Source organism: Tubulanus polymorphus, chromosome 6, assembly GCF_964204645.1.
Source record: "Tubulanus polymorphus chromosome 6, tnTubPoly1.2, whole genome shotgun sequence".
In the NCBI taxonomy this organism is placed as follows: domain Eukaryota; kingdom Metazoa; phylum Nemertea; class Palaeonemertea; order Tubulaniformes; family Tubulanidae; genus Tubulanus; species Tubulanus polymorphus.
This window is the reverse complement of record NC_134030.1, coordinates 1,833,792-1,849,276: the sequence shown is the minus strand read 5'-3', so window position 1 is coordinate 1,849,276 and position 15,485 is coordinate 1,833,792. Positions and strand designations below refer to the sequence as shown.

At 37.8% G+C, this 15,485-nt stretch overlaps 2 protein-coding genes across 2 annotated transcripts; one reads left to right on the top strand and one right to left on the bottom strand.

The window, feature by feature from the left end:
• LOC141906899 (proprotein convertase subtilisin/kexin type 6-like) lies at window positions 1–7,866 on the bottom strand. Its single transcript, XM_074796365.1, has 12 exons — window positions 7,774–7,866; window positions 7,057–7,093; window positions 6,835–6,966; window positions 6,465–6,602; window positions 6,189–6,342; window positions 5,619–5,776; window positions 5,206–5,409; window positions 5,020–5,120; window positions 4,232–4,341; window positions 3,735–3,846; window positions 2,912–3,186; window positions 1–2,347 (listed from the first exon to the last, which is right to left on the bottom strand). The coding sequence occupies exons 1-12, from the start codon at window positions 7,827–7,829 to the stop codon at window positions 2,034–2,036; spliced, it is 1,791 nt and encodes a 596-aa protein (XP_074652466.1). The 5' UTR covers window positions 7,830–7,866; the 3' UTR covers window positions 1–2,033.
• Window positions 7,867–8,170: 304 nt separating this feature from the next.
• On the top strand, window positions 8,171–15,211 carry LOC141906836 (histone acetyltransferase type B catalytic subunit-like). The gene is made up of 10 exons (XM_074796264.1): window positions 8,171–8,271; window positions 8,418–8,502; window positions 8,595–8,670; window positions 9,745–9,868; window positions 10,245–10,386; window positions 10,501–10,657; window positions 11,691–11,902; window positions 12,373–12,524; window positions 12,752–12,868; window positions 13,538–15,211. Exons 2-10 carry the CDS (start codon window positions 8,433–8,435, stop codon window positions 13,706–13,708), a joined length of 1,221 nt encoding a protein of 406 aa, XP_074652365.1. The 5' UTR covers window positions 8,171–8,271; window positions 8,418–8,432; the 3' UTR covers window positions 13,709–15,211.
• Window positions 15,212–15,485: the final 274 nt, after the last annotated feature.

Here is a 15,485-nt window from a genome sequence, read left to right as displayed (position 1 = left end):
ATCATTGAAAACAGTTCAATTTCAACAAACATTTGGTAACATTTTATAAAATTACAATATATTTGCAAATCGAACTATTTCATTTTTATGCGGGAAGGGAAATGCTGAATAAAAACCCAGATGGTCCAGGTCAGTATCTGTAAGCCATCAGTCAGTGTCTACGTAAAACAATACAATTCACTGGTGGTTAACTCATTTCAACCGATACCTTGTTACAACAACTAAGAAAGATATAATCATTTATCATTTTTCTACGAAGCTAGAATTTCAACTCAAATACGAAGATTTCAATTGTTTCACACTGGATATAATGAACAGATTTTCTGAAAGTTCCACCGTAATATTTCTACGATTTCTAGACCAATTTTAGCACTTTTTACGTTATTTATCATTATTTTTACCAAATACAACACAATAGAAAAAACAGCACAAGGCACTCAGTGAATCTCACAGTACGTAACACTATTTAGAATGAAGGTATTTCCTCTTTTACGGACCATTCACCACTTAACATAAAACAATATATAAACACCACACTCCAAAATACATATTAATAGCAAGCAAAAAATGAAAATCAGCTTTAAAAGCACCGTTTAAATACAATCAGTAGGTTATCTATATACAAACAAACAAACAGTCTCTTCATACAGAACACTGACTGTTAACATCATTCAAGTGTTTCTATATACATGATAGTATATGCTGCCTTAATCCGTTATAAAATAGTAGTATCTCTCTTAATCCAGTTATCCACTAATAATACTGTTTGCATTAATTGGTTTCAGGCTAATTAATAACTTAATTAACAGGTTCATTCTCTCGAGGATGCTTTATATTCAAGGTCATTCACGGCCACTAAGATGGATGACCAATCTAGCCACAAATGGTGACTGACATTAAAACTCATACATTGCTGAAATGTCAACAAAATTTTATCGATTGGGCCACACATCATCGGTAAGAACGTCTGGCAAAGATTGGTAGATAAAAAGTCGTCAGAAATTGATCAAAACTTCTATAGAAATAGATTACAAACATTGATGAAAATATCAATATTTCAGGGATCAACCCAAAACCTACGAGATTACTGTCGTATCAACAATAGGAAACAGTGAAAGTATACGAAAAACGATTTTGAGATGTTCCCTGCTGTTATCTAACAGGTATAAGAAACCGAGAAAATTCAAAATGTTAAGAGCAAACAAAAGAATAAGAAAGAGATTCAAAAGTCTAAAAACGTAGTTAATATTCGCAGATCTAATCATTCAACCGATTCAGAATATATATACACACAATTTTAAGGTTATATCTAAACAACACTCTATAATAAAATACACCATACATTACCCTAAGGCCAAAAAAAATTGATACCTTGTTTCTCCGCTCTGCTGAGCTTAAATGTTTACCCGGCCGGCCGCCTATCTACCCTATACATTACTTTTTTTAAAATCGTGATCAATTTCACCATAACAGACCCGGCCGCTATAGAAATGAACTGTTCATAAATTTTATCATATTTTACAAAAATGACCCGGCCGCTGCGGAGAAACAAGGTATCATTTTTGTTTAGCCTAATTTACCCTTTGAAAAAAACAGTGACACGTGAACATATTTATAATATTCAGCTGCAGCAAAAACGTTATGTTACATTTACAGATCTTCCAGGTGTCGAGTACGAAGAGTTTCAACGAAATAAAGTATTAAAGTTTTCAGAATTGGTGAAAAACCGGAAACTAGTTTCCTTTTACAGATCTCGAAATATTTAGAAGACGAAAATATCGAAATATCGAAGGAATAGGCGACTAACTTTTACATTAGTTCGAATTGAGAAAATAACAATGTTAACCAAAGAAATTAGATCTAAATAGATGAAAGCGTAGTTAAACTAAGCTCTTAACTGGAAATAAAAATATATTTCGACTCAATATTTATATTCAAAATGTTCAACAAATTTGCTTCTACAACAATGGTTACCATAGCGACAGTTACTGTATTGATGGTTACTATAGCGACAGTTACAGTATTGATGGTTTCTATAGCGATGTGGGCGCCGATTCCTCGACGTCTGTCGTCGGAACGGCTCTAAATTCAGCGTGAATCAAACCTTTCACTTTCGAACCCCAGCACCTACGATACGTCACGATCAATAATCCAATCGTCGTGACGACCAGCAACAATACGATGAATATATAAAGCGGCGTGAAATCGATTTTGCCTCCGTGTTTGATGGCGAGTGAGGATTTATACGGACACGGGCGTGTTTTAACGTTCATAGACGTTAGATTCTGATTGGCTGACGGGGAATCAATCGTACCACGAATTTCTAACTGCCACTCATGGACAAGTCCTGAAATAATCACAAACATAAACAATATCAGATTGAAATCACAGGATCCTCAAAACTATCAATTCACATTTGACTCTTTAGTTAAATTCAGTTCATTTCTGGCGCAATCCGAGTCTTATTTTGATTGAGAACTGCACAACTGGCTCCAGAACTCTTAAGTTCCATAGTTGTGAGTTTACGACTTGAGTCACAATTTTAAATGAGAACTCAGTTTCCATTTCACTCAGAGTTCATTATTTGAATATTAATCAATTTACAGGATGGTTACTTTAATTAGACTTGATTTTTCCAAAAATTTTCCTTGACTATTTATTGTGCCTCTCATGCTTGTATCTGCTAAGAATTCAATCGATTTCCACAGTCAAAGACAAAAGCTGTTTGATTTTACGCAAAATCTAGCAATCTCTACATATTTCCCTGACTATTTTTAAAGATAAGAAACATCCCCGATTTCCAGGTACCGGGTAAGTGGCGCCACCCTGATATTTTAACTGTTTAAATCAAGAACCGCATGAGCCAGTTATTTACGGTGGGTTCATTTCTAACGAATAAAATATCACTGACCTTCGCAACCATTAGCAAATTCCAGTTTCCACGATCCGATCGGATTTTCAGCCCAGAATCCGACCGATAAAATGGATTCGTCGACAGTCGCTCTCGTCGCACCTTTAATTCCACCGCTGAACAGAGCAGATTTAGTTCCTGCGGGTGACACCAGGTGGAGATGTAAACTACCTTCGTCGCATCGCGTAAGAGTTGTTTTAATATGAACGAGAACGTGTTCGAGATAATGAATCTCTCCGTCTCCCGGACACGACGTCTCGTTTACGGAGATCGTTCTGAAAATATTAATTCTAAATTTCAAACCTTTTTCACGGAGTCTTAGCAGCAGAATTATCGTATTTTCATCGTAATCATGCACGGTACGAGATCAAAATTAAAATCAAATAAACAATTGCTGCGATTGGATTTCTATCAGATCATCGCGGAGTAGTCTCGGTATCTCAGTGAGATAAGGCTTGATGGTGTTGTATACACTATCAGTGCTGAGTGGGTTCGAGTCCTGCTGGCTGCTTACAGTGTGCCGGTCACTGGTTTCGTCAATCCAGGGTTTATGGGTTCAAACCCTGGCGGCGACAGAGTTTCTTGGTCTAAGGTTCTTCTCTGGTCTCTCCCCCATTGGGAAAAAGAAACATCAAACCTGCTTATGCCCTGTGTGGTGCTTAGCGGGTTGAGGGTGTTAAAGGAAAAAAGACTGTGGTCCCGTCGTGAGGTTAAATGATTAATCCAATAGTGTTGTTAGTCTTGGGAAACCAAGATCCAAGCGATGTAAAGCCAAACAAATAAACAGTCACGGATATTCTGAGTGTTCAGATGAAATACGTACTGTGTCCTTGATTTCAGCACGCAGACATTCGCAGTCGGAACAGGTTTCCAAACTTCAGCTAGTTTAACCATTTTACCCGCGTCCATTAAACCAAATCCATAGCTCGGACTCACTGGAATCAGATAAACCAACATTCAGCTCCCCTGTAGTCAATTATAGTTTGAGCCATAGATTCAAATTAATCAATTGTTATGATTTAAGTCTTCTTCAGTTGAATCTAAAGTAAGCATCGCTGAATTAAGCATTCTGACACCAGGATGAAAAATCATGAGCAAAACCAACAGTTGATGAAGTTTTGACCGAACTTCATTATCAAACTGTCAAAAATCAAACTGTCAGAATAAACTGTTATATTATCAACTATATGGGTTTTGCTCATTAACTCTGACACACTGAGATCATTATCAGTCTCTACCAGTCATAAACTCTGAAATATTGAGATGAATACCAGTCTCTAACAGTCATTAACTGATCGTTTTAATCACCAGCGCGCTTACCCGAAATTCCTTGTTGATTTTTGACGAAATCATTCGGGTTAAAACGAACATTTTTCGAAGTTGAAGTTTGTACGATCAAATGCTGTACGTCTCTCCACGATAGATCAGGACTAAAATATACAGAAATTATAAACCATGAGTTGAACAAACAAACAACACCACTAGAAACTGGGGCCGGTTGCATAGTGAGGGCTTAGACTTAAGACCAGTCTAAGACCAACTTAGGTCTAGAGCCAACTTAAGACCAGTGTCAAGACTTCAGACCACTTTTTGTCTTTAGTCTTGACTATGGAATTGGCCCCAGGGGCGAATTGGGCCTACTGCCACAACTGCTTAAACGGTACTTATGGACGAATAAAGCGTGGAAAATATATCTTGATGTCCTCACAAACGCATCAAGAGGCCGAATGAAACATCTAATCCGTGTACACTGTAGATAATCATCATTCCTCCTGATGATGGCTGTCAACAGCCGAAACGTTGTGGTTTCGTTTTAATAAATTATATCATATAAAATTTGAATTGTGCGACTTTTTCGCTTAGCATCAAAAGATGGTGAAATTATCCGGCCGAGAACCCCTCCATCTCCCCGCCCATGGTACTCCGTGATATCCTGTAGAAAACCACGTTGTTCGTTATAACATTCCCATCTTATCATAGACGATAAGATTATTCTCTGACAAAGAAACCAAATCTAATTTACATCTCTATGAATTTGTTTTACTGCCACGACGTATCCTCAGTCCCGGCCGAGGCGTGGACTCCGAGTGTAAATGATCAATGCTTACTTGGCTTCCAAAGCGAGTGCAATAATTCCAGCTGCGAATGATGCAGCAGGTGCCGAACCAGCTACGTCTTCGGTGCATCCTTCATTTCCTGTTACTGTAACCTTTGCACGAAACAAAATAATTTCATTATTCACAACCTACATTAGAATAAATACGTGTATTGGATTCAACCGATCCAAAACCTACAATTGGATCCGTATCTTGTTGATTTTTACTATAAGCCGTTGCCATGACGGCGGAGCAGTGATTGCCGTCCGTTAGTTTAAAGCCGTTACGTCTGATAGCGGAAACGGCGATCGATTCGGGACGATTTATAAATCCGTTAAACGAGCAACTAGTACCGAGATCGCCAACAGGGGTCACTAGTATCGTACCCTTACTCTTTCGACCCTAGAAATATACGGAATAGCATATATAATTAGAGGCAATGGCAAACAGAGTCAGGGTCACGTGATAATTAGAGGTAAACGGCTCGGCGACAAACACAGTCCGAGGCACGTCATCAGCTCCCTGGTAATCATGCAGTCCACTGAAACTCTGTCTTTGATAAAGATAATTGATGATACACTGAAGAGGATAATTGATTAATGTTTCGATACCTGTTTGATATCAGTTTCAATTGCCTGCATTGTTTTCTGCCCAATCGGTGAAATAGCCGTGTGTTCGAGTATATTCAATATAACATCTACTTTATTACTGTGCTCGGTTAATGCTTCAGCTAGTTTTACATCACTCGGTTTATCGTTCATCTGTTCGCCTAAAGAAATATAAAACATTTAACATCTCAATTCTTTTCATTTCATTAAACAACCATTAAATTCTCTTCATAGAAAATCAACTTTCAATTTCATGACTTTTTTCCTGTAAGGGCGAGATCCAAGAATGAAGATTTTATTCCGGGAGGCCACTTTTAATTGACTGGCTTTTCCCGTGACTATTCCCTGACAAGCACTTTGTTTTCCCTGACTTGATCTGCCAAGAATCCGATCAATTAACACGGTCAAATATGTAAAACACAGCCAGAAACTGTTTGATTTTATGCGCAATCTCGAAAAATTTCTCTGATTTTTAGCTTTCTATTACGAAATTCCCCGACACCCCGGGTTAAAGATAACACCAGTCTGTAAAACCAGCCCCAGGTGAGCTACCCTGATATCAAGTTTTCATACCGACAATTTTAGCATCAAAAGCTACTCCGACTCCGCAGAAGTGATTCGCTCCAGCTGCGATGATTCCAGCGCATTGCGTAGCCTTATCAGCTGGATTTATATTGAGTGATGAAGATCCTGTTTTATTGAACGGACCATAAGAAATTTTGGCTTCCTGAAAAACCATTCGAAACACGAATTATTACTCAATTATTACTCAATTCTTACTCAATTATTACTCAATTCTTCATTGTTCTATTTCATTGTTCGCAATCATTTTGTTTAATCTTAACTTACGTAATTATTATGAAGGTCAGGGTTATTTTGAATAATCGAATTAGCTACTATAGCCACGTTTACGCCTTTTCCCGTAACGCATTGTTCCCAGGCAACGCGCGCGTTTAAAGTTTGAAACGTGTGCGATTTGGTTTTTTCCTGGAAACGAACAAAAAGATTGAAAGAATGAGACCTACTTCACACTAGCTCCATCTAATGGATACTTGCCACACTAACACCACCTATAGTTTAGCACCAAAATTTTAAATAATCACATACAAGATGATAAGAAGCTACAAACATTGTCCCATAAGGTTACATTGCTCAATACCCAATAGCCCAAAATTTCCTAGACCTCGCACTAGCTCCACCTAGTGGCTATAATACGTACCAGGTACCACTGTTTCCCAGAAATCCATTCCGTATCGTTTAACTGAATCCCGATCGTTTCATCTTCCGTTTTATCGTTCGATTCATCGCCACCAGACGGCGCTCCTCCACCCGAGCGTTTTACTCGAACATGCTAAAATAGAAATCAACGTTTTTGAGATGATCGGATTCTATTTGAGGATTAGGTAATATACTGATATATATATATATATAATAAATATACCTCAGCTGCATCTAATTGACTAGTAGCAAAAACAACACTGAAAATAACAATAAACAACAATCATACAACATTCAACTAAACTGACATAAAACCTGGTCTTTTTGACGCCTACAATTTCAACTTTGCTTGATTTGAAAGGTGTGGGTGTGACCTAGCTCAGGGACTAAGGGAGGGGACTAAAAAATATTTGACTTTGCATCAGAACAACAATTACCGGTACTGGCAAATAATATCAGATATCAATTGTCTTAATCTAATCTTTCACTATCTATTTATCTATAACAGACAGTTCGTATTTAGGCTATGTAGTACATTCGGCGCCACTTTTCATCCGAGACCGACATGCTGTTAGAACTTATTAGTAATACTAGTATACTAGAACAATAACCACACTCAAATGTGATGTGGTGAACGGATAATAAGGTGTAAGTAACTTGACGATGATCTCTAGGATGAGATGGAAACGTCGTGTATTTTATATATTTTAGATTGTTCGAATTGATAAATTTCTTGTTTTTAAATTCTTTTTTTGTGGATAGTAGTAAGTAGTGGGTTTTTATCTTGGTACTCTATTGGTAGTCTTTTCAGCAGAACAAACATGGCTTGGACTTTGTTTGTTGGACTTTGGACTTGGTTGGAGATTGTGTTGTCGTGAGTGAACTACTACTACTATACGGGATGTGTGAGATCAAAGAAATGAAATAACGAAATACTTACGATAAAATTGCTACAAGTGAAACAAATGCGAGGAAATAAACACGAACGCTATTCATTATCTACTTCAATAATCCTCAATTCAATTCAATCGCATTATACTATTCAACATACTATATTGAATTGAATTCTGACATTCAACACTCACTTGCCACTATTCGCTTTCAAAGCGGGCATCGGAATCTATGTCCGGTGCGATGCCGTGTAGATTTTTCGGGATATAATTTTCATGGACATTTTTTGATCAATTCAAATTATATATATATATATATCCCAGAAATCCACATGTTTCCTATGTTCTAAAGGTGTACCGCAGAAGTTAAAGTTATTCCATGCATCAATAAAGTAATTTATTATTGTATTGGAAATGTAACCACCGCTATTCTCAAATTTGCGGTCGGTAACTTTCTAGTGGCGGTAATAAATAAAATAGTGCGTTTCGATATTGTGCATATTTGCGTGAAATAAGCGGCTTCTTCTGCAAGATATTCGATATTTCGGGTAAACAAAATAAAAACAAGTCTAAGATTTATTCTGGCGATTGAAATTTCCGCCGAAATCAATCTAAAAACATGAGAAATAAACAGAAAATCGCTTCAATCTAATACAAATCAAATGGATCCAATGACAATGTATTTTATTTGCAGATTAACTTGGTAAAAATGTCGTTATTAAAAGATAAATTGGAACAATACAAATGTGACTCAAACGATGCATTAGTTTTTAAATTGGGTAAGAGTCATCTGTTTCTAAAATGGCTAATTCTTTTCCTTCGGCTTCAGAAATTTTTTTGTTTCCAAATGTTTTTTTTTCTGATTTTACAGTTCGCGAACAAGCAGATTTAGAAAATGATGATATATCGTTTAGTCCAGTGATGAGTCATCAGGTATTCGGTGAAAAGTAAGTTAAATATCGAAACAGAAACATAATTTATATCAAGATATCAAAATTGATTAAGCATTAATCGATATTGGACTGCCTGCCTTATTCCTGAAGATGACTATTAGGATAAAGTCGAAACGTTGAATAAACTACACTTGCTTAAGGAATACAGTATTCCTGAAGATGACTATTAGGATATAGTCGAAACGTTGAATAAACTACACTAGCTCAAGTAATACAGTATTCCTGAAGATGACTATTAGGATATAGTCGAAACGTTGAATAAACTACACTAGCTCAAGGAATACATTATTCCTGAAGATGACTATTAGGATATAGTCGAAACGTTGAATAAACTACACTAGCTCAAGGAATACAGTATTCCTGAAGATGACTATTAGGGTATAGTCGAAACGCTGAATAAACAACACTAGCTCAAGGAATACAGTATTCCTGAAGATGACTATTAGGATATAGTCGAAACGTTGAATAAACTACACTAGCTCAAGGAATACAGTATTCCTGAAGATGACTATTAGGATATAGTCGAAACGTTGAATAAACTACACTAGCTCAAGGAATACAGTATTCCTGAAGATGACTATTAGGATATAGTCGAAACGTTGAATAAACTACACTAGCTCAAGGAATACAGTATTCCTGAAGATGACTATTAGGATATAGTCGAAACGTTGAACAAACTACACTAGCTCAAGGAATACAGTATTCCTGAAGATGACTATTAGGATAAAGTCGAAACGTTGAATAAACTACACTAGCTCAAGGAATACAGTATTCCTGAAGATGACTATTAGGATATAGTCGAAACGTTGAATAAACTACACTAGCTCAAGGAATACAGTATTCCTGAAGATGACTATTAGGATATAGTCGAAACGTTGAAATAAACTACTATCTCGAAGTTTCATTTTCGGACTTTTTCGTTATAATTGTGGGATTCCCCCTTACATCGAGTCAACACGGATATAGTGTTCTATCAATCGTAATATTGAACTGCATTCTATGTCGTCAGACTTTATGAGTCATGTTGATAAAACTTCATTTAATATCTTTTGTTTATTTGTGTTACAGTGAAAGTATATTCGGATATCGAGATTTACAGATAGAAATGTTTTGTACGGCGGGAAGTTTGAAAACTTTTCTAAATATCAAATATCTCGATAAAATATCGCCGAAAAAATTCGACGGAGTTCACGTAAGTAAATCAATAAAATTTTTATTCATATTGTTGACACGTTTTAACCAGAGTAGTGAATCAAGGGATTCCAAATTCGTTAAAAGAATCAACTCTGAAATCAACTGATCTGAATTAATGAAGAAATCAAATAGATTTGAACTCAAACTCAAATAGAGTTGAAATCTTTTCATGAAACTTTTGAATTGATTTGCGATAAACTGAATTAACGCGGAAATCATAAAAAAATGTACGATTTCATCAAACTGGATGAAAAGCTGGTATGATATCAAGAAACTGAATCTAAAGTCTGTAAAAGCTGGTAAAAGCTAATCTTAAGTCCTTGAAAGCTGGTTGAATTGACGATATTTTGAATGGTTTATATTTTGTTATAAAGGCTGATGATGTAATGCCGCTTTTGACAGAGAAGTTACCGCCGGGTTATCACACAAACATCGACGAGTTTGTGAAAGAATTCGAGAAAGAGAAAAAATTCCGACCATTCGGAGAATTGATACATTCTTATACAGTTAATGAAGGTTTGGAGGCTTAGGGCTTATTACATAGTCAATCAATACTTAAATAGACTGGTCTTATAGAACCAAAAAGTCCTGTGCAGTTAGCTACATCGAAACGATTTCTATATTTTTCAGATGAAATTGACACTCGTAAATTCGAGATTTATAAAACGGATGTGGATGAACGTGGATTCAGAGAGTTCCACAGTCATCTGGAACCCTTTATTCTGTTTTATATAGACGCAGCTTCATACATCGATACCGATGATCCTCGGTGGAATTATTATCTTGTGTAAGTTTAATTTGTATCGACAATTCAGGATCTAGTTCCACAGTTCTGAACCCTGTTCACAGTAGTTCAAGATCCAGTTCTACAGTTCTGGACTCAGTTCCACAGTTCTTTGACCAGTTCCACAGTTACTGGACTCAGTTCCACAGTTCAGGACTCAGTTCAGGACTCAGTTCCACAGTTCAGGACTCAGTTCCACAGTTCTTCAACCAGTTCCTCAGTTCTGGACACAGTTCAGGACTCAGTTCCACAGTTCTTCAACCAGTTCCTCAGTTCTGGACACAGTTCAGGACTCAGTTCCACAGTTCAGGACTCAGTTCCACAGTTCTTCAACCAGTTCCTCAGTTCTGGACACAGTTCAGGACTCAGTTCCACAGTTCTTCAACCAGTTCCTCAGTTCTGGACACAGTTCAGGACTCAGTTCCACAGTTCAGGACTCAGTTCCACAGTTCTGAACCCAGTTCCACAGTACTTTGACCAGTTCTACAGTTCTGGACACAGTTCCACAGTTCAGGACTCAGTTCCACAGTTCTTCAACCAGTTCCTCAGTTCTGGACACAGTTCAGGACTCAGTTCCACAGTTCAGGACTCAGTTCCACAGTTCTGAACCCAGTTCCACAGTACTTTGACCAGTTCTACAGTTCTGGACACAGTTCCACAGTTCAGGACTCAGTTCCACAGTTCTTCAACCGGTTCCTCAGTTCTGGACACAGTTCAGGACTCAGTTCCACAGTTCAGGACTCAGTTCCACAGTTCTGAACCCAGTTCCACAGTACTTTGACCAGTTCTACAGTTCTGGACACAGTTCCACAGTTCAGGACTCAGTTCCACAGTTCTTCAACCAGTTCCTCAGCTGTGAGTTTGATTAAGAGAAGATTCTAAGATGGTGCTTATTTTAACTTTAACCAATAGTCTGAAAGGGGAAGACCGTAGAACTGTTCCTATTGTTCTCATTTAGTCATCTGTGATTTTAAATAATGAACTGAGCTCAAATTTGATGGATTATAACTGTTGTAATTGTTGTTATTGTTGCTAGGTTTGAGAAGTATAAACGCGATGGTGAAACGATGTACGCAACAGTCGGATACATGACGACGTATCGTTACTACGCGTATCCGGAGAAATTCCGACCTCGAATCAGCCAAGTGTTGATCTTACCGCCGTTTCAAAAACAAGGTCACGGCTGCCAACTGCTGCAGACGTTTTATAACGAGATGAAAACTAGAGATGAAATACTGGATATTACTGGTAAGAACTACTACATTCCTTTCTCCTGCAAGGAAAATCAGGGCATTTTGTTCTTTTGTTGATCTGCGTAAAGTTCTGGGCTTGGTTTCATAGATGTGCAAGCAAAATAGTCCCTGGAAACCTCTTTGAAATTTGTCAGTTATAACCATGGTTTCTCATTGTTACTATGGTGGTTGTTAACCAGATTTAGGAGTTATCCCTAGGGATAACTTTGATACCAGTCTATGAAACCGGGCCCTGGGAATTTGAATTTTTTGGGTCTTGTTCTTGCTTGTGATGAGTGGCACAAGGAACCTCTTGATAAGAAGCAGCATCCACTGAGGATATCTTATAATTTTATTAGGGATTTTTCGGTCAAGGGTCAGGGAAATTTCCCTAATCTGTCAGAGCCCTGTGAATAATATTTCATATTCAGTTAATAAGTTTCATATTTCTATCGATAACTTAATTTCGCTGATCGTTATTTTCAGTTGAAGATCCGTCGGAAGATTTTCAGCGTTTACGAGATTTCGTCGACGCACGAAATTGTCGTAAACTGTCGAGTTTCCAGGAGAATCGTTTACACGAAGGGTTCACAGCGGAGATGGCGAAACAAGCTCAAACTGAATTAAAAATCAACAAGGTTAGGAGAAAACTCTATTTAATCGTTTCAGTGCTGACTTATCAATATATGAATTTGAACATTCTGCTTACTGATGCAATGTACTCGTCGCACTGCAGTGCAGACACACTGAAAGTGTTAAGATCAATTCAGATACTGCACTATGGTGTAGGTGTATTGCAATTTGAATCTGCACATCTGATGGAAATCAATCGAGTAAATTTTTTCTGGCATTTTATTTGTTTTAGAAACAAGCTCGAAGAGTTTATGAAATTTTGCGTCTGCAAGCGACCGACGAACACAATGAGAAGAAGTTTAAACTGTACAGATTAGACGTTAAAAAACGTATCAATCAACCATTTCAGGTGAGGATGATAAATATATACTCTTTCTGATCTGATGAGCTCCATGAATGTAGGAATTGTTGTGTAAAATTTACTCTGTGACCCAAGAGTTGTTACTCAGCAAATATTTTAAGCTTCCTGTAATCAGGTTTTGATGCAATAAAAGCGAACCTCGCATATTATTTGGTATTTGCAATGACTATCTTTTCTTCCTTTCACCCTCCCTCTTACCCTTCTCTCCCTTTTCTCCTTTGCTCGTTCTCCTCTCCCTCTTGCTGTCTTGTTCTCTTTCCCTTTCAACCTCCTCTCACTCCCTCTTTTTCCTTCGTCCCCCTCGCCCTCCTCTCACTCTCTCTGCCCTCTCCCTCACTCTCTCCCTTCGTCCCTCTCACCCTCCTCTCACTCTCTCCCTTCGTCCCTCTCGCCCTCCTCTCACTCTCTCCCCTCTCCCTCACTCTCTCCCTTCATCCCTCTCGCCCTCCTCTCACTCTCCCCTCTCCCTCACTCTCTCCCTTCGTCCCTCTCACCCTCCTCTCACTCTCTCCTCTCCCTCTTCTCCCTCACTCTCTCCCTTCCTTCGTCACTCTCACCCTCCTATCACTCTCCTCTCCCTCCTCTCACTCCCTCTCCCTCTTGCTCTCTCTCCACTGATCTCTCTCTTATATCTAATCTATGATATGTTTATTTCAGAAATCTCGTAATGATATGAGTAAATACAATAAGGTTTTACAAGAGAATGAACTGATGGCTGCGATGAATAATCTCACCACTGAACAACGTATGAATTATTTACAGAAAGAGTTCGAGGAATCAGTCGCTAACTATCAGAAAGTTATACAGCGATTATCGCGTGAATCTTGATCTTACTTCACAACGAGTGATTGTTTGTAAAAATCTGTGCTCTCACTTCACGGAGGAGGCTCTTTATAAAGTATTCTGCTGCAAGTGGTGTGGGTGGGTGGGAGTTTGTCTATATGTGGTGTGGGGGTGGGAGGTTGTTGGAGATGGTTAGAAATTTTTCCACCATTTCTGTGCTTAGAAATACTTTATAAAATGCTCTCTCTCTCTTTTCACACTATCATCACCTCAATGGTCTGGACTTATTTGCTCTGTTTTTTTCTGTTAATGATATTTGTAAAATGCGTATTTTTGTAACTGATTTTGAAGCTCTACCAGAATATGGTGGTAACGTTTGTTAATTGTATTAAATCCAGTAGAGTCGTCATCACCTGAGGTGATGCTGAATCATGAGCACCATGAAAACCGATATTCTTTCTGTGCTTCCATCGACTACATGTAGTTTGACTCATCAAATGAGTATCTTATATTATCTTCCTCTTCGCTGGGCAGGGGTGGATTGGTGGATTTAGGGGGTGTTCTCGGGAAGGTCCCATTGTGATGGCCCTTTTCGTCAAGACTGATATTGTTAACCTGTAAATTTGATGCTCATCCTCTCGGCGATTGCAACGTTTCAGATGTATTTCTCCAAAAATATCCAATACCGCGGGTGGAACCAAGAGGAATACCCAATAGAGGTTTTTGACTTCGTTACTTTATCCGAGAAATACCTTCCAAATATCCTAGATCTGCCCTTGCTGGGGCACAATCGTTTTAGTGCTTCGTTAAATTGCTTGAAGTAAAATACAGTCAACTGACTCCTCTTAACTTGAACTCTTTCTGCAACAGAATGAGATCTAAATTCCATTATCTATAAGACGTATCACGCCCAACTACTCGAGAACAAACATTAATACGTCCTCATTGTTTCGAATTAAGAGGAGTCTTTAATGGTCATTCAACCTCAGATAAGGCAAAACAAAATTGATGCCTTGTTTCTCCGCTCTGCTGAGCTTAAATGTTGACCCGGCCGGCCGCCTATCTACCCTATACATTACTTTTTTTAAAATCGTGATAAATTTTACCATTACAGACCTGGCCGCTATAGAAATGAACTGTTTATAAATTTTATCATATTTTACAAAAATGACCCGGCCGCTGCGGAGAAACAAGGTATCATTTTTGTTTAGCCTAACTCATTATTTTGGGGACTGCTGTGGAAAAAGTGATGATTTATCGCACACTTGGCAAATTGATTTGGATATATAAGTTGGTACCCAAAGATAGAGATGACTTCAGTAATTTGACGATTTATCTGACGATGATTTAACTTGAGTTAGTAATTAAGTGAAACTGTAATTACGGTACCGTCATGTGTTCAATATTTCACTCATTATTACTGTGCGTGATGATGCCTTGTTTTTCTACGTTTAATGTCATCGTATATTAAAAAAAATTCTTTTCGTGAATTTTTGTCGAATTCAAAGCGTGAAATAAAGATATGTTTGATAAAGAATGAATAAAAAAGTTGAGTATGAATTCAATATTTGAAATTTTGGTTTTTCATGATGTGGATTTCGTCAGTTTAACTTATTTCATTCTATACTAGAGAGGGTTGTGGATAAAGGACCTCCCTTGAAGACAGCTCATCTTTATCAGAGTCCTTTGAGGATTGTGGATACGCTTCGTTGTCAAATATTCAGGGTTTGAATCAATATCTGTAGAAATCGCTGGTCGCCGCTTGCTGGTCGGAGGTCAAGAGTTCGAATCCATTGTCCTAAAACTCTTCTAGAAAAAGTTA